We start from the raw sequence: 19,941 nt of genomic DNA, 5'->3' as shown, positions 1-19,941 counted from the left end.
AATATTGACCGAATATTGGAATCAGTTTCACAGCAATCACATGGAAATGTTGAAATTGGTACCTAAACATGAACGAGGAAAGTATGAATATTTCACAAAAGATTATTTTATGGAAGTCGAAGAACAATACATCGAGTTACGGTCAGATATGATGGACTTGTTATTGAAGTTAAGTTCACGGAGCGGAGAAAGTACATCGAGTTCACATAACCCTCCAACTGCCACTAGTGTTAGTGATGAAGTCCGGCTGCCTAAAATTAATATTCCACAGTACTCGGGCAGTTATCACGAATGGACTTCGTTTCACGATATGTACACATCGCTAATACACAATAAAACTACACTCAATAAAGTGCAAAAAATGCATTATTTAAAAAGTTGTTTATCAGGTGAGGCGGAACAATTACTTAAGCATATACCTATCAGCGAGAGTAATTACGACATTGCATGGAATATTTTATCAAAAAGATACAACAACAAACGAATTATTGTAAACACAATTTTGGCACGATTAGTAAATCAACGAAAATTAACTACGGGAACATCGAAAGGGTTACGAGATTTGTTAGACACCACAAGTGAATGTATGAATAAATTGAAAAATCAAGACATAAAAGTAGATACATGGGATACACTGGTAATTCATTTAATTGTCAATAAGTTAGACTCCGAATCACACAAAGAATGGGAACTCGAGCTCGGGTCCCTAGAGATTAGTGAATTACCAACACTAAACATATTAGACAAGTTCCTGGAAAAAAGATTTCGTGTTTTGGAAATGATACAAGCTCCGCCGTCGAGTGCACCTGTAAATAAAAGAAGTTTTGATGTAAATAAAAGCGAACAGAAATGCATTTTTTGTAACCAAGACCACCTATTATACACTTGTAAGGAGTTTACGAAACTTGAAGTAGATAAGAGAGTGGAATATGTGCAAGGCTGGCGGCTTTGTTTTAATTGCCTGGTACCGGGGCATTCAGTCAAGTTCTGCAAACATCGATCTTCTTGCCGCCGATGTGGGAGAAAACACCACTCTCTGTTGCACAGCACGTGGAGCCCGCAGTCTCAGACCTCTGCGCCGGTTCCGGAGGCATCAGCGCAGCTTTTAGAGGATAAAGAAGATACCAAGGAAGAAAAAGAAGATAAAAATAAAAAGAGTATTATATCTCACCTCACTACGGGGAGTCGCGCGCGGCTGATGCCAACTGCATTAGTGCAAGTATATGCTGAAAACGGAGAAAAACACTTGATGAGAGCGCTGTTGGACCCATGTTCACAAGAGTCTTTTATAACTGAGGCCGCAGCACAAAGGCTTCGCTTACGACGTACCTCAGTCAGTGGGCATGTCACGGGAGTTGAGAAAATGAAGACTACAATCAAGTATGTAACGGAAATAGAGTTCTCATCAAGAATCGAGCTTAAGATGAAGATGAAGGCAACTACTTATGTTGTACGACACGTCACCGACATTATGCCGGAGAATGAAGTGAAGATAGAAAACTGGAAACATGTCGAGAAGTTATGCCTCGCAGATCCAACATGTCACACTCCAGGTCACATCGACTTGCTTTTAGGAGTCGAAGTTTGGAGCGAAGTTATTAAACCTGGAGTGATCAATGGCCCCTCAGGAACACCTATAGCACAAGACAGTCACCTGGGGTGGATTATTTGCGGAAATGTGAGGACAGAGCACACTGCCATAAAAAACATCGTCAGCATGCATCTTAATGTTGATCTTAACAACATGCTGAAGAAGTTCTGGGAGTTAGAAACCATAGAAGAAGAAAGCAATACACTAACCTCAGACGAAAAGAAGGCAGAAGACATTTATGAGAAGACACACAAAAGAAAAGAAGATGGTCGTTACGTGGTCAGGTTGCCATTTAGAGAAGAACCACCTGTGCTACCACGTGACTCACGAGAGATAGCAGTGAAGAGATGGATGTCGCTAGAAAGAAGATTAGATAAGAATCCAAAATTGAAACAAGATTACAACGACGTCTTACAAGAGTACCTAGATCTGCAACACATGAAGAAAGTAGATGATAAAGAACTAACCGAGAATTGCGTATACCTACCACATCATGCTGTTGTAAGAGACGACAAACAAACTACAAGAGTTAGAGTTGTATTTCATGCTTCATGTGCTGGAACTAACGGGGTTACCTTAAACGATGCATTACTCGTAGGCCCTACTCTGCAAGAAGATTTACGCGACATACTGCTGAGATGGAGAACACACAAAATCGCATATGTCGCGGATATCATTAAAATGTATCGGCAGATTGAAGTTAATGAAGAAGATACAAATTATCAAAGAATTGTTTGGAGAACTGATGCTCAAAAACCGATAGAAGATTACAAACTACTTACCGTCACCTTCGGGACCTCTTGCGCTCCCTACTTGGCCATCAAAACCTTACGTCAAGTTGCGATAGATGAGGGTCAAGAGTATCCTGAAGCACAGCGTATAATACTAGAGGATTTCTACATGGACGACGTCCTGTCGGGGCATGAGACAGAAGATCAAGCTAAAATAAATCAGAAAGAAATCACAGCAATTCTCAAAAAGGGTGGGTTTGAGCTTCAAAAGTGGAGTTCAAATAGTGAAGCATTCATGCAAGAGATTGAACCTGTAAAACGATCACCAAAGGCCCAAAGAGAAGTAGATGGAAGAGACAGTATTAAGACTTTGGGTATAATTTGGAACACTAAAGAAGACAAGTTACAAATAACGAATAATTTGAAAGACTCACCTGAACAACCTGTCACGAAGAGGAATGTTTTAGCCGATATAGCTTCATTATTTGATCCAATGGGTTGGCTGGCGCCTGCGGTAGTAATCGCTAAAACATTCATGCAGAAATTATGGCAATTAGGTGTTGGTTGGGACGAAGAACTCGCAGATGACGTGAAGGAAGAGTGGCTGAAGTTTAGAAAAGAGATTCCTGCATTGACAGAAGTAAAGATAAATCGTTGGATACATACCAACGCAGACAGAAGCTCGATTGAGGTTCATGGATTCTCTGACGCCTCGATGAGTGCGTACGCAGCCGTAATATACGTCCGAGTCATCGAAACAGACGGGCAAGTACAAGTATCTCTACTCACGGCTAAAACGAAAACAGCGCCTTTAAAGCAAATATCCATGCCCAGATTGGAGATGTGCGCTGCTGTTCTGCTGTGTAGACTCCTGAAACATGTAGTAAGCATATTAAAAGTTCAAAAACATCAAGTATTTGCCTGGTCAGATTCACAAGTGGTACTGTCATGGATAAAAGGCGACCCAGGTCGATGGACTCCTTTTGTTAAAAACCGAGTTACTGAAATAAAGAAGATGAACGAGATAAACGGGTGGTATTATGTCAATACTAAACACAATCCAGCGGACCCAGCTTCACGAGGAGTGATGCCTAGAAAGCTGTTGACAAATACACTCTGGTGGAATGGACCGGCGTTTCTCAAGGAGCCAGCCATAAAACTGCCGGGAACCGAAGTACCTGAAACAGACTTAGAATGCAGAAAGGTTATAAAAACATTAGTTACTACAACTAAAGAAAATGAAGAGGATTTAATACGCACCTTGATAGCTAAATACTCGTCGCTCGGGAAACTGGTTAGAATAATCGCATACTGTCGTAGATGGATGCTGCACCTGAAAAGAAAGAGAGAAAATAAATATCACTTACCAACTTACCTGACGACTGAAGAGAGAGATGAAGCACTTACCATTTGCTTAAGACGATCCCAGGAAATCGAATTTCAAGAAGAAATTGAAGATTTAAAGAGTAAGAGACAGCTGAAAAGGAAAAGTCGATTGTTGTCACTCGCCCCCTTTTTAGATCCAAAGGGTGTGTTGAGAGTAGGCGGCCGACTACGCCATGCTGATTTAGAAGCCCAACAGAAGCACCCCATTATAATCACGAAAGACAATGCTCTGTTACCTCTTCTTCTAGCAGAAGCACACAGCAGCACTCTTCATGGCGGTCCGCAATTGATGGTGATGTATCTTCGATCCAAATACTGGCTAATCAACATGACTAATAAAATAAAGAAATATGTACGCAATTGCATCGTTTGTATCAGGCAGAGAGGAGAAACCGGCAGTCAGCTCATGGGGGATCTGCCTGCTATAAGAGTAAAGCCCGCAAAGCCTTTTTTGATCAGCGGAGTAGATTTTGCAGGACCTATAAACGTGCGTATGAGCAAAGGTCGTGGGGCAAAATCCACCAAGGCGTACATATCTCTATTTGTCTGCATGGTGACCAGAGCTTTTCACATCGAACTCGTGAGCAGTTTAAGTACAGAGGCATTTATAGCAGCTTTAAGACGATTCGTAGCTAGACGAGGACGATGCGCAGAGATGTGGAGCGACCATGGCACAAATTTCATAGGAGCCAAGAAAGACTTGATAGCCATGTGGCGCCAAGGTCAAGCAAGAATCCCAGACGAGTTTGCAGCCCTGTTGGACAATATGAGGATTAAATGGAAGTATATTCCTCCTGCAGCTCCAAATTTTGGTGGTATATGGGAGGCCGGCGTTAAGTCTATCAAATATCATATGAAAAGGGTCATAGGAAATTCAACCCTCACCTTTGAAGAATTAACGACGCTCCTCACCCAGATTGAAGGGTGCCTTAATTCTCGGCCCTTATACCCTCTCAATGATGATCCGGATTCCTTACAGCCGTTAACCCCAGGTCATTTTTTGACCACTGAACAGATTGTTAGTATCCCTGATGATGACTATACAGACTCTAAGATTCACCAGCTATCTAGATGGCAGCTAACGCAAAAGATGTTGCAAGATTTCTGGAGACAGTGGCAGAAGGAGTTTTTAACCCGTCTTCAGCAACGTCCTAAGTGGAACCGCGTAACCAAAGATCTGGACATAGGCGATTTGGTACTGGTCAAAGACCAACGACTCCCGCCTGGAAGCTGGCCTATGGGCCGTATTATAGGGAAACATCCCGGCCCTGATGGCTTAACTCGGACTTACGAAATACGTACAATTTCTGGTGTTTTGCAAAGATCTGTAACTAAATTATGTGTTTTACCTTGTGTAAAGGACTCCGTCCTTTCCGGGGGAGTATGTTCAAGTTAATTCATATACGATTTGATGTTTACGCCATCTACTATGTAATCACAATAATTTTAAAGTCCTAATTTTGCATGTGAACCATTGAACGTATCAATCTTATGTAATAATACTCATTACTTCTAATAGATGGCGTTACGGGTCCTAAAAATCATCAAGCATAGTTGTTTACTTGAATAAAGAGTCTTGCACTACCTATCTGCATGAACGCTGCATTTTTAATTCTCCCACATCTCTCATCGACCGGTACAATCGTTCTTTTGTATTTTTCTACGTAAGTACATGGATATCATTTGGCAACACCTGCGTGTTCCTTCCCTTTGAAGCCTTTAGAGTTAGCCATCTGTAAATAAATTAATTGTGCCCTTTCCCTCCTTGCCATAACATTAGACGAAGATGTACCGTAGGTACCCAGAAGTGGAAATAATCCTGGTCGAAATAATTGTGTATTAGGTACCTATGTTTGTATGTACATGTAGTAAAGTAAAGCAAGACACGTAAATTATATTCTTTATTTTTTAATTAAAAAAACTTGACAACAACAACTAATCAGCCAAACATTTAAGGAGTTTGGTCAAAAGCAAGACAGGATAATTTTCTAAATATTTACAGTAGGTAAATAGTTAAATACCCAGTATCTTATACAACTCTGCGACGTTCGTTTTTTAAGAAGTCTACCTATACATATTTTTTACGAGAATTATTGCATTTTAAATTAATATGTTCCTCTACCACCTCGTAGAGAATAAATAACCCCTAATAACATAAATAAAAGTAAATTTAATACATTGTCGCCGTGTCGCCAGACATTCATTGTTTCTGTAACTGGCTTTAGTTGCTTTAACGTTTATAGAAAATTAATATTAAACAATTAGCACTTTTTGGACACTTGACCCGCTCAGCTTACTTAGCTTACAGAATATACAGTTCAAGCACAGCTCTGTGCATTTTAGAGCTCAGGATGCACAGAACTCAGAAGATGGGAGAGCAAAGAGCCCGCCTAAGAGACCTCACACTAGCATCCCCGAATGCCGACGTCTAGTCAACTCTATGGCTGCTCGACGCAACGTTGGCGCAACTGCGCAGCGACATCATTTCCTATAGCAGCAGCAGCACCTAGACGCTGACGCTCAAAAGACGCTAGGGACTCTCTACAATTCATCGGAGCTCGAATAAGGAATGTATATCTATTGAAGTCATAATTGGCAGACTAGCTTGAGTATCGCCATGAGGGACGAGGCGAGAACGAGGGCGCTAAAAGAGGTGACATCGTTGGACCCGTTGCAGAGGTCCTTGGTGCAGGAGCAGACCTCTTGTCTACCGCCGTAGCCGGAGCGGTGGTAGCAGGCGCCCTGAAAAAAAGATATAAAAAATATAACAATTTAGGATTTCGACTTCAAAATTTTCAGACAGACAGATGTTTGTTTAAAGCTGTGGACTCAGGACGCATTTACTGTAATCCGTTTTTATGATACTGAAATGAAACCAATTAGAACTAAAATGAAATGATTTTTTTTTGTTTCGAGGCTATTAGTGATCCATAGATAAATACTTTAAAACAAGCATACATATTATAATATACAAGTGAAATACTCTCTCACACATATCAACATCACACATGATCTTAAGACGCAGCGTATGCGTCATTAGTGCCGCAACTTACCTTATATTTGGTCTCATCCCACCCACAGCTCCTTATAACCCTGCTGGCCGGTAACTGCCCATTAACAGCCACGTCCACATGTTGTATAATCTTACGGCACAGCGTGTGCGTCACGCCGCGGTCGTGCTCCGAACAGTTGCGCTTGAGGTTCTCTGGGAGGACGTTTTGGAGGCATTGGGAGTTGGTGGCGCTGTTGCATTCGTAGCACATTATTGGGGAACCTGGAAACAAGCTTTGTGCTTAGACTTTACTCAAACCGCTACGACGAACTTTCTTTTCATATAGCGTAGCCGATAGCATTTCCGGTATGTAGCGAGAGTGCTACGTAGAGCTACACCTCTACGTAGCATTCTCGCTACATAGAGAAATATTAATAAAGAAAGAGTGGTAACTCCATACATCAGTTTTCTTACCAATACGCGAGTTATTTCGTAGTCGACATCTAGCGTCAAGTAGCGGACATTATCAGTTCTGCTAGTTGACAATAGATGTAGCGGCAAACAAAAACTCTAATGCTCGACAATTTTTAGCTAATATTATAACCGGATTAACCGTAACTCTATTTCCAACTCCTTCTGCTTATAATATTAGTTGTAAATTGTTTTAGTAGTAAGTACCGTTTTCGTCAGTAGCGAAACTAGTGACATCTGGTGTCAAGTAGCGGTACTGATAGTTCCACTACTTGACGTTAGATGTCGACTACGAAATAACTCGCGTAGAAATAATAAATGGTGTAGGTAAGCGTAACAACAATATGTCGTCACCGTCACCGTTGTATAGGTATTGAAGTTCAGACTACAGCGGCGTACCCTGTCGGGCAGTGTCGGCAGGTAATTGGGTAGACCTATTGTTCGACCCATCAGCACAGAATAAATAATAGTACTAAGTACAGAAGACTCACTCTCTAACAAAACGCGTCTGTTACGATCAGCACAGATATGGCCGCTAGGTGGAGACAGCGCCACGCGCGGCTTATGGCTTTCCCCAAAATTGGGGCCGAACGGATGTACTTTTAGCTACCTGTAGCAAAGCGACGAAATCGCGGAGTGAGACACGCCTGCCATCAGGTATTTTGCTGTCTCATGTTTTCCGAGGATGTACATGAGCCGTTTTGGCAAGATAATGAAGATAAATGGCACACCTAATTAATGTTATTTTATTTCCATTGTCACCTAAAGTATAAATTATGTATTTCTTCTATTATGGTTCTTGGGAATTTTCCACGAATTTTCACATAACAACATTTAGAATAGCGCCTGACGTTTTTTAATAGTAAAGTACCTGCCTCACTTTTGAAGTAAGTACAAATATCTTGATTTATTCCTACTAGATTTATAAATATAATACTTATTAGTTGATAGGATACTAAAAATATGGGGCATTATCTATGAAAAGGGACCTTATTGTCGATGGCGCTTACGCAGTGTCGCGCGGCAATGGCGTAAGCGCCATCGACAATAAGGTCCCTTTTCATAGATAACGTCACATATATGATAGAGCGTAGATTCTACGGGTACCTACACAAGATTGAGGTGAGGCGCATTTCTATTCAAAATCATTGTTATTTATTGAATCAACTTACGGTCTTTTATTTTTCATTGTGATATTTAACATATATTAATGGTTACTTATTCAGTTGAGATGTCGGGTTACCTATAATTAAATTCTGTAATTTAAAACGTAGGTACCTACATTAAATTTCATGAATATACGTTGGTCAGTAAAAGACGTTGTTCACGCCCATGGGAAACATTTTAAGTATCTAATTGCAAATAAGTACTTACATGCAATCTTAGAATCCCTATACCTCTATCTTGATAGTAGATAAGCATTATGTATAAAATAATTTTGATAATAGTTGAGTATGCAATTAAATATTCCACTTACCATATTCAAACAATCCGCAAAACAACAGTAATCCAAACGCAAAGTACCTCATATTGCTAATTATCCAAAAAATTGACTTAAAAATACAGACGCCAGACTAGTACTAACCTACTTATTGGACTAAAGCTAAAGCTCAGATGCGCAAGAGTCGACAGGCCAATGCGCGCGCATTACGCGATTATCACACTGATCAACCGCAGGGCACCCTGGTGTGTGACCAAGACAGCATTATGCAGGTATATAGCGATGTCCCGCTTGTACACCGATGATCCCAATCCAATGTGAAGACCACCGTAAGAGGATGTCACTCATTTGGTACAGGAAACACATTATTTAGTATTTTAGTCTGCCTGGGACCTATAGATTTGGGCCTTCGTGATAGGATGATAGGCTAAAATAGAACAAATGGGTGCTCGAATAGTGTATTTGATAGATAAATTGGTAGTGGTTGTGATAAGGGGGGCAGATTATTTAGAAATAGATTTGTACTTAAAATAAAGTTTTAGGCAGACGATAAAAACATATTTCTTTTCGCCGCTCGTATCATTCTATCAAAATAAGGGAGGAAATAAGAAACACCGATATGAAAAACTAATAAATATAATAGCAAAACACAAACACAACAAATAATCTATGGCACAATAAACTTTACAGTGTCGGCGTTTAACAAAATGACAGTTACAGTGACATTATCATCAATTATCATCATTTACCATCTATGTACAGCTCGCTAACTAACTTAACATGTAACTTACATAACGAACACATAGAATGGGAACATTGAGTACCATTCAAATAAGTTACGTAATCTATTTAAACATCTAATAATACCTATTATCATTTACATTACTAACGCGGCGGGATCTCTTGGTAAAAGTTTTAAAACGTGTAAGTGTCAATTGGATTTGTTGGCAACTATTAAAAAACATTTTCAATATGGCTATCAGGTACCACTAAAGATTGCCGATTTTGATGAAAAAACTTCGATAATGAGGTATACACCAAATCTATGATCGCTAACAAAAGTTAACACTTCTGTGGACAATAATTAACAGTTTTTGTGCATATAGGTATAAGTAGTTATTGTGGTGAAAAAAAATTAGTATTTCACTCGGTAGCAAAGTTTGTTTAAAAGCTTCGTACGTTGAAACTCTCGCAACGCTCAAGAGTTCACTCTACGAACCATTGGCTACGTTCGTAGTTCAATTTTGGAATCCTTCGCTTGCTCGGCTATCAACATCAGCACGAGGAGTTAAACAACTTTGCCCTCTTGTAAAACAAATAACTATTATCACACAGGTTAATAAAAAAAGGGAGCAGGTATCCTTTCTTCTTCCTTCTGCCTTCTTTTTGCTTTTTATGTAGGTAAGCTATATAGCCCTTAACATTGGCTATTGTCCACAGTAGAGTTGAACCTAATGGTTATTAGTCGGCAACCATCAAAATACCCATCATTATTAATCGACTAGACTAACCGAGCATTGCGTCCCTACTCTAATGAACCTCCTAGACGTTTCTAGAACCTGAGGACCGCGGCGGTGAGCAGCATGAGCAGTGTGGCGGCCACGGGGGCTGTGGCCGAGTTGCAGCCGTCTTCGAGGCAGGAGCAGACTTCTTGGCGACCTCCGAACCCTGAGCGCTGGTAGCAACGTCCCTGGTGAAAAAGAAACACGTTATAGTTGCTTTTTTAAAGCTTCTTGTCCTAAATGAGGAGTCTAGGAGGCGTAGCCAAGGATGCAATGGTTACACGATCAATGTCTTTCGCATTCTATAATTCCGATAATTTAGTCGGCATCAGCAGCTTAACACTAATTAGCAGTCTTTCAAGACTTGAGAATTCACAAGTAGAACATCGAGCATTCGCAGTTTTGAAGCAGATTTGGCGAATTGTTCGACGAACACTAACTTAGTACATTATTCTGTTCGCGATAATGCAATTTTCAAGTACATCAGCACCTTTTAAAAATTTTAACTTGACTTAGCGACTTGACCGTACAATTTAGGCTGCTGCTATTCGTTTTTTAGGGTTCCGTACCCAAAGGGTAAAAACGGGACCCTATTACTAAGACTCCGCTGTCCGTCCGTCCGTCCGTCCTTCCGTCCGTCCGTCCGTCCGTCCTTCCGTCTGTCCTTCCGTCTGTCCGTCCGTCCGTCCGTCCGTCCGTCTGTCACCAGGCTGTATCTCACGAACCGTGATAGCTAGACAGTTGAAATTTTCACAGATGATGTATTTCTGTTGCCGCTATAACAACAAATACTAAAAACAGAATAAAATAAAGATTTAAGTGGGGCTCCCATACAACAAACGTGATTTTTGACCGAAGTTAAGCAACGTCGGGCGGGGTCAGTACTTGGATGGGTGACCGTTTTTTTGCTTGTTTTGCTCTATTTTTTGTTGATGGTGCGGAACCCTCCGTGCGCTAGTCCGACTCGCACGGCCGGTTTTTATTTGCCTTGGTATAAGATACTTGGCCCTAAATTTTAAGAGTCAAGTCAAGCCAAAACTCATTCGTGAAATTCAAAAGAATAGCGTTTGTAAGTGACACTGTAAAGGTTGACTCACGCTAGACCGGGCCGGGCCCGAGCCGAGGCGTCCGACACGTCATTTTCTATGACGACTGATCGGTGATCACGTGGTGCTTTCCATAGAAAACGAAGCTCCGGAAGCCCCGGCCCGGCCCCGACCCGGTCTAGCGTGAGTCATCCTTAATTTTTAGGGTTCCGTACCCAAAGGCTAAAAATGGGACCCTATTACTAAGACTCCGCTGTCCGTCGGTCCGTCCGTCCGTCCGTCTGTCTGTCACCAGGCTGTATCTCACGAACCGTGATAGCTAGACAGTTGAAATTTTCACAGATGATGTATTTCTGTTGCCGCTATAACAACAAATACTAAAAACAGAATAAAATAAAGATTTAAGTAGGGCTCCCATACAACAAACGTGATTTTTGACCGGAGTTAAGCAACGTCGGGCGGAGTCAGTACTTGGATGGGTGACCGTTTTTATGCTTGTTTTTTTGCTTGTTTTGCTCTATTTTTTGTTGATGGTGCGGAACCCTCCGAGCGCGAGTCCGACTCGCACTTGGCCGGTTTTTATTAGTCTAGTAGGATGCTCCAGGAACTTCCTAATAAGTTCAACGAAATTTCTCCAAATGGGCGAATGCTGATGCACTATATACTTATTCATATATCTCGACTCGACCTTGCAGTCTTGAAAATTGTCTCCATTTGCCATTGGCGATTTCCACGAAAAACGCAGTCCTGAACACATACATTCTCGATTTCCTTCACTTTGATCCCTAGATGCACTGTAATAGAGTCTATATTGCATCTAAACGTTTTCAGCTGGTACGTCGTTGTTATTACGTGGTACAGTTTGTTAATTGTTTGGACAACGTAGACAGAGTACTTGTTTGCATCGATCCACTTCGGCGAACTTGGCGGTTTCGGATATTTACTTGTCTAATTGAACTTCGTTATTGAAATGGGGGTCAATGAAATGTTACGAAGAAAGTTTCGTTTAATTTTTACGGTAGCGGAAGATATATTTCTGTCATAGTTTTGTGTCGTCTCTTGTGAATATCTTGAAGTTTGAATACGGCAGTATATCTTTTATTTGGCTGAGATATGTGTTCCTAAGGCTAAGATGGCCGGCTCTTTATCATTTGTCACCATGGCTGTCACGTTCTAACAAATATGCAAGTGCGAAAGTGACGCAAGGCATGACATGTGATAAAAATGCGACCATGATAGTTGGTCAGAGCAGGGCCTTCCTCTGCATCTTTTACCCTTAAAAACGTATAAAGCGCTGGTACCCTAGCCAAGACGACAATCGAAACCTAAAAAAAGTACGGAAATAAAATAAGATTGACATCAGTTTAATGTTATTAATATTCTTGATTTGGACCATTAAAAGGTAAATGGTCTCATGTACACTTCCGAAAATAAATTCAAGGCATGAAGTAACACATAATTGAACATAAAACATAGATGTGAGTGTTTTATGTTCAATTATGTGCCATGTGACGCAAGCCCCTTTCTTTTTCAGGGGTTACGTCGGACTATTATAGAGTTTGTTCGATATTTTCTCTCCTTAGCAACTACTGGTGGATATCGTGCCGAAACTAATATGTAAACCCAATTTAGAACGAGAATGCAGGCCAAGACCAGTTGAGTCATAAACTTGTAGTAATGTTCTTGACTCTCTTTGTGGATTTTAGGATGAACTCTTATGGTTTTATTTATAAACGTCTGTCAAATCTAATAAACCGTTGATAATTTTTGTTTGTGTGTGTATTTTTTTGTACTTGTCAGAAAGAGACTAATTCATTTAGCATCCAAGCCGATCTGTCTAATAATAAATAAATAAGTATGTATGTAATATAGTTCATTTCATTCCCGGCTAAACGGCATCATTTAAAAATGGTCCTCGTTAGTCGTATGTACGAGTAACACTTTTGTCTTGTGAGTTCAGTAGATTCCGGGGGACTCATTTAGGAGTTTGTTTAAGGACTTAGACACACTGTCTTCTGGTTAATTCCGTACAGACCTTGTAGTTAACTCATCTAAGCTACAAACGCATTTATAATCTTTCTTCGTCGGTAGTTTACTCATCTGTCCTTTAAATTCACATCCTGAATGATATAAATAAATAAATATTATAGGACAGTTACACAAATTCACTAAGTCCCATGGTAAGCTCAATAAAGCTTGTTAACTCACGTGCAGCTTGGAGTAGTGATGATTTTGTTTAGAGAATGAGACCTGTAAATTGGCATCTTTGACAGTGGCCATCATTTCGTTATAGATCTCCTACTAATAAATGTTGTACTAACCTCTTGTAGTTGCTCTCATCCCAGCTGACCCTGCTCTCCAGCTGACCCTCGGATGACCCTGCTGTCCGGCGGCATGCCGTTCATCTCAAACTCCACGATCTGCGAGATCTTCCGACACATGGTGTCCTTGGGGGTGCACTCCTTGCGAAGGGAGTCAGGCAGTGAGTCCATGAGACAGAGGAGTCATGGCTGTTGCATTGGATATTCTATACTAACCTTGTAGTTGCTCTCATCCCAGCCGCACCCTCGGATGACCCTGCTGTCCGGCGGCATGCCGTTCATCTCAAACTCCACGATCTGCGAGATCTTCCGACACATGGTGTCCTTGGGGGTGCACTCCTTGCGAAGGGAGTCAGGCAGTGAGTCCATGAGACAGAGGAGTCATGGCTGTTGCATTGGATATTCTACGTATATACTAACCTTGTAGTTGCTCTCATCCCAGCCGCACCCTCGGATGACCCTGCTGTCCGGCGGCATGCCGTTCATCTCAAACTCCACGATCTGCGAGATCTTCCGACACATGGTGTCCTTGGGGGTGCACTCCTTGCGAAGGGAGTCAGGCAGTGAGTCCATGAGACAGAGGAGTCATGGCTGTTGCATTGGATATTCTATACTAACCTTGTAGTTGCTCTCATCCCAGCCGCACCCTCGGATGACCCTGCTGTCCGGCGGCATGCCGTTCATCTCAAACTCCACGATCTGCGAGATCTTCCGGCACATGGTGTCCTTGGGGGTGCACTCCTTGCGAAGGGAGTCAGGCAGTGAGTTCATGAGACAGAGGAGTCATGGCTGTTGCATTGGATATTCTACGTATATACTAACCTTGTAGTTGCTCTCATCCCAGCCGCACCCTCGGATGACCCTGCTGTCCGGCGGCATGCCGTTAATCTCAAACTCCACGATCTGCGAGATCTTCCGACACATGGTGTCCTTGGAGGTGCACTCCTTGCGAAGGGAGTCAGGCAGTGAGTCCATGAGACAGAGGAGTCATGGCTGTTGCATTGGATATTCTATACTAACCTTGTATTTGCTCTCATCCCAGCCGCACCCTCGGATGACCCTGCTGTCCGGCGGCATGCCGTTCATCTCAAACTCCACGATCTGCGAGATCTTCCGACACATGGTGTCCTTGGGGGTGCACTCCTTGCGATGGGAGTCAGGCAGTGAGTCCATGAGACAGAGGAGTCATGGCTGTTGCATTGGATATTCTATACTAACCTTGTAGTTGCTCTCATCCCAGCCGCACCCTCGGATGACCCTGCTGTCCGGCGGCATGCCGTTCATCTCAAACTCCACGATCTGCGAGATCTTCCGACACATGGTGTCCTTGGGGGTGCACTCCTTGCGAAGGGAATCAGGCAGCTTTGTCCATGAGACAGGAGTCGTGACTGTTGCATTGTATATTCTATACTAACCTTGTAGTTGCTCTCATCCCAGCCGCACCCTCGGATGACCCTGCTGTCCGGCGGCATGCCGTTCATCTCAAACTCCACGATCTGCGAGATCTTCCGACACATGGTGTCCTTGGAGGTGCACTCCTTGCGGAGGGAGTCGGGCAGTGCGTCCAAGAGGCAGCGTGAGTCGTTGTGGCTGTTGCATTGGTAGCACACGATGGCTGAACCTGGAAAATATTGTAGGTTGTAGACTGCGGCGATAGCACGGTCGCATTTTTATCGTATGTCACCATGCCTGTCACGTTCTAACAAGTATGTAAGTGCGAAAGTGACGGGCATGGTGACAGGCGATAAAAAGGAACCATGCTGCGGCCGCTGGCGAGTGAAGAAATAAAGAAGCAAATCATCTGAATTTGGAGGGACCGGGCGCGCTGGAGACAGTTCATAATTGGAGGCGTACAGAGAAGTGGATAGTTAGTGTAAGGCCTGAGTGGACGCTCGAGTTGGGCGTGCAGCAGGGCGGGGCGTGCGGTGTGCGTTAAACAAATGCAAACGTATAAGAGCGGCCTTAGTGCACGCTGCTCACATCACGTGTGAGCCCGACGCCACGCTGCACGCCCCGCCGAACGCTCCGCTTCAAGCGTCCACTCAGGCCTTATACTTAGGTTGGGGCACAGACTGTAGTTTAAACTAGCAAGCCTATGATACTATGATGGTAATAATTTATAGACATTTATAATAAGTAGTCTCGCGATGGTAAAGTGACAAGGTGATGACAAGTTATCACATATTGACATGCTACATCAATCAATAAATTGACATGAAATTGACGCTTTGAGAAGGTAACAAGGTACTGTCAATTATTCAGTAGCGTCTATTATTCTTTATGGCTAGAATTATTGAATAGAGTCTGTTCGGAAAGAGTCATTCCATGACTCTTCTCTTTCCGCACAGACTTTATTACTAAGTATGCTTTAAACTTATCTTGCATTTTACATTAGCTTAATAAAATGAGATATTGTCTCTATTTAATAGAACAATTAGACTGTTACAGATACTTTCGAACGCGAACTGTAGACGTAGATATGAGTTTATCTTTATTATTTAGAAAAGTATTCGAGGATGGCTGATGATAGTTACTATTGGAGAGTTGTTTCATCCGCTACTTTTTAGGGTTCCGTACCCAAAGGGTAAATACGGGACCCTAGCAATAGGATATTACTAAGAATCCACTGTCCGTCTGTCAGTCTGTCCGTCTGTCTACTGTCACCAGGCTGTATCTCATGAACCGTGATAGGTAGACAGTTGATATTTTCACAGATGATCTATTTCTGTTGCCGCTATAACAAAAAATACTAAAAAGTAGGGAACCCTCGGTGGGCGAGTCCCTCTCGCACTTGTCCGGTTTTTATTACCCTGCTGCTGAGCTAGGCACTAAGCTTTGTTTGTACAGTCAGCTGCAGCAGGGCAATCTGACTGTACAAACATAGCTTAGTGCTCCTAACTCCATTCAATTCATGTTCAAATATTTAATTTGTGACCGTTTCAAGATGGCCATTACGCAGCGAACGCGTTAAAACGAATTTGGGTCTATAATAGCTTTTAGTGCTTCAGGTAAAAGTACTGAAATTATGTAAGCTTTAGAATAGGTACAAGTGGTACAACGCCAGAAGGAAAATGGACTTAAAGTTTTAGGCTTTAGGTCTGTAATCCTATATCGTATAGCCGGTTTCTCCGAGTCAGATATCGTCCAATATTAATGGAAGACGTCCCTTTTATTGCGTTCTTAAGTGGTTTCAATTCTGTAAAATATGTGGACGATTCAATATTTAGTAAACTCTTTGTATTATTATTTCACTGAACTGCAGGGAGTCTAGGCTCGGACCATGCTAATTTTTATGTCAGCCGCTACGTCAGGTATTGGAGCTTATTATTAGGTATATGTATGCATTTTTACTGTCAAGTTTGTGCAAAGTTAGCATGGTCACAGTCCACATCGAAAATCGAAAATGCAATTTTCGTTCTCTATCCATATAACATTTCCATATCCATTCGGTCGATTTAGATGAAAGATACCTCTCATCTATCTAATCTATCTACCTAATATACCTTTAATCGAGCAATTCTTGTTTATTTATTAATATATATATAATATATATTTCGGGGATTTCGGAAACGGCTCTAACGATTTGGATGAAATTTGTTATATGGGGGTTTTCGGGGGCGAAAAATCGATCTAGCTAGGCGTCTTATCTCTGGGAAAAGGCTCATTTCTGAATTTTTATATGTTTTCCGAGCAAAGCTCGGTCACCCAGATATTAGAACCATATACATAAGTAGGTATTATATTTAGTGTACCCTACTACTTCTACACCAACTGCCTTTTGTGTTAGTGAATGAAATGGCCTCTAACACCCACAGTACGTAGATAATCAAGTAATGAAAGAGGCGTGCCATAGAAATAACTACACATCAACAGGCAATGAACAGAAGTAAATAAATGCTTCGCAACCAATACTGTTTATGTTAAGTCTATTTTCAGATTCGCACGGTTATAAAATTTAGTTCTGGTGCTGGCCGATATAATATATGTTTTACTAAGGTTTATACTCTGAGTTCTTGATATTGGAATTTATATGAAGAAGTTGTGAAAAGTTTCTAATAACTGGGAAAAGTATTTAAGATTTTATGAAAAATTTCACAAAAGAAAATGTTTGAATGAAAATGGAAAAAAATGTGAGTGTTTAGAACTTTTCCATTTCACGACATGGATTTCTAAACATTCAAAAAACGACAGACTTAACTAAAATAAAGCGACTGATATTAAAATTCTAAAATATTCAAGCAATTCCCACACTTTCTCAGATTCAGATCACTTCTTCATCATAACAAAAAAACATGTAGGTAGGTACATATTAATCCAAAAAATATCTAGATTCTAGAATAAGCCTTAAGCACAGAACATATTAAAGACACATTATATTATAGGTACATTATGTACCTATAGGTATACACGATCTTATTTGTAGTGTGGAACCGTTAATGAGCTCTATCTTGTAGCTTCGTTTGACAAGATAAAATAAGAAATATGTGGTTAGCATTAGGTACCCAATGCACTCGTAACTACAGTCAGCCGATAAAGTACCTGTTGTTCCATGTTATATATTGGAATATTTGGAATTCAGAGGCACGTCTAAATGTTCTGGGTTAGACAAAACTTGAACGTAACATGTTATTACTTTATCACAATTAAATGATTTCCCTGTTTTGAGAAACACCATTTAGAAAACAAAAACTGCTCAATTCAATACATTTCATGTACCTACATTTTTATAGATGGTCAAGCAAATCTTGTCAGTAGAAAAAGGCGCGAAAGTCAAATTTTCTATGGAATGATATCCGTAAGCGCCTACATTTTGCAAATTTGCCGCCTTTTTCTACTGACAAGATCTTCTTGACCATCTATAATAAGTAATATTTGAAATGAGCACAAGCCATAAAAACGAAAAAAAAAGACGCGAAAATTTAAACACGAAGGGGAAAAGCGGCTACTTTTCAACTTAAAAATTTTCTTTCCATCTCAAACTAAGGGTAGCAAAGTACCAACATCTCTCAACGTAAATTACCAAATGAAGTCACTTAACTAATTTAAATTCAACAAACCTTGATGTAGCAAACTGCACAATACCGCCAAAAAGCACAGCGTTAGAGCGGCCATCTTGGAAAAAGCAGAAAGTTCCGGTTCGCTCTGGTGGCGTGTCAAACGAGCGGTGAGCGAGGTGCGACTGCGGGCTGTGTGGTATGAACCACCGCGTAGAGGTTATATCCACGTCCTAAATAAGGTGGTTATTCAATTGGAGTAATTCTACAAATTGACGGTAACACGTGAATACCGATTTGTGGGTAATCGTTTTAGAATTCCTTCAATAATGGTTAAGGTGTGTCCTTTAGGCTGTCCATCTGTCAGTCCTTGCTTTCATTACATTTCAATGACGCTGCATGAGTCGAGTGCAGGGTGCTTTACTCGCAGATGCACTTTGCCGGAAGGTAATAAGGGCGAGAATCGTAAAACTGTAATGGTAAAATTGGTATAAATTATCCTGGGACGAATACATATATCAGAATATCTATATTCCCAAAAGATATGTGTGTTATATCCTTCCTTCGATTAAGCAGAAATATTTTATAGCTTTAGGTGTGTGTTTTAGTTTTTATTGCTCAATCCACGGAAGAAAGAATGAGCGCGCCTTTTTTCTTTGTTTTGTGGTGTGGCTCAATCGTACGGTATTTTGATTTGAAAAGAAGTTTCGAAACTCTGAGATTTTGAGGTGATAGAGATATAGGAGTATTTAATTCGAGACAGATAGATAGAATTATCTTTATTGGCACAACTCAGTAAAAGATACAGCTCAAAAACAGTTTATAGAGGCAGAATAACGGTGCCAGAAGATTTTGCCCTGGAATCGTATAAGTTGTAAATGGTAATGTGGTGTATACTTAATGGTGGATGGTGATGTTGTTTTTGTGTTGGAATGGTAGCGGGAAAAGTTTTTCAAGATTCTAGTCGCAGACAGGATAGATGGCGCTTTCTGGAAGTACTGGAGTAGCTTAAATGCTTATAAGAGTAACATAAACATACATAGATTACATAGGTACATAGATATTGTCACTAACATAGGTTAAGAGTCATAATAATAAGTTACTAATATATTATGGAAATTGAACTTCTGAAATAAATAATTATTTTAATTATTTAATTTAACCCAAATCAGATAAATAACCCGGTAAAATATTTTCAGTGAAGTGCCAATTTTCTCGTGAATAGGTAAATCTTATACCTATTGACCATTTATTTTACTTATCTCACAGGTAACACATCTTTACAATACAATAATGGATCTATCATTGCACATACCAAGGCACCTTGAGGCATACCAAGTGCATAAATAATTTATGCATGATTAGGCATACATAACTCAGTAGAACAACATCGACATTAGTTTCAGGTTAATAGGGAATTAGGCTGTTCTGGTTCTGAGGTGATGTACGTAGGCAGATCATATAAT

At 40.9% G+C, this 19,941-nt stretch overlaps 3 protein-coding genes across 3 annotated transcripts; 1 reads left to right on the top strand and 2 right to left on the bottom strand.

Annotated features, from left to right (window-relative positions):
- Nucleotides 1–929: 929 nt before the first annotated feature.
- On the top strand, nucleotides 930–6,102 carry LOC134654307 (uncharacterized). The gene is made up of 3 exons (XM_063509772.1): nucleotides 930–964; nucleotides 1,048–4,903; nucleotides 6,052–6,102. The coding sequence occupies exons 1-3, from the start codon at nucleotides 930–932 to the stop codon at nucleotides 6,100–6,102; spliced, it is 3,942 nt and encodes a 1,313-aa protein (XP_063365842.1).
- A 192-nt stretch (nucleotides 6,103–6,294) lies between these two features.
- LOC134654306 (uncharacterized) lies at nucleotides 6,295–8,790 on the bottom strand. Its single transcript, XM_063509771.1, has 3 exons — nucleotides 8,649–8,790; nucleotides 6,762–6,982; nucleotides 6,295–6,450 (listed from the first exon to the last, which is right to left on the bottom strand). The coding sequence occupies exons 1-3, from the start codon at nucleotides 8,698–8,700 to the stop codon at nucleotides 6,295–6,297; spliced, it is 429 nt and encodes a 142-aa protein (XP_063365841.1). The 5' UTR covers nucleotides 8,701–8,790.
- A 1,339-nt stretch (nucleotides 8,791–10,129) lies between these two features.
- Nucleotides 10,130–18,696, bottom strand: LOC134653953 (uncharacterized). The gene is made up of 3 exons (XM_063509323.1): nucleotides 18,539–18,696; nucleotides 14,897–15,102; nucleotides 10,130–10,302 (listed from the first exon to the last, which is right to left on the bottom strand). Exons 1-3 carry the CDS (start codon nucleotides 18,591–18,593, stop codon nucleotides 10,165–10,167), a joined length of 399 nt encoding a protein of 132 aa, XP_063365393.1. The 5' UTR covers nucleotides 18,594–18,696; the 3' UTR covers nucleotides 10,130–10,164.
- Between the last annotated feature and the right edge of the window lie 1,245 nt (nucleotides 18,697–19,941).

Source organism: Cydia amplana, chromosome 14 (assembly GCF_948474715.1).
Source record: "Cydia amplana chromosome 14, ilCydAmpl1.1, whole genome shotgun sequence".
In the NCBI taxonomy this organism is placed as follows: domain Eukaryota; kingdom Metazoa; phylum Arthropoda; class Insecta; order Lepidoptera; family Tortricidae; genus Cydia; species Cydia amplana.
This window is presented reverse-complemented; position numbering and strand designations above follow the sequence as displayed.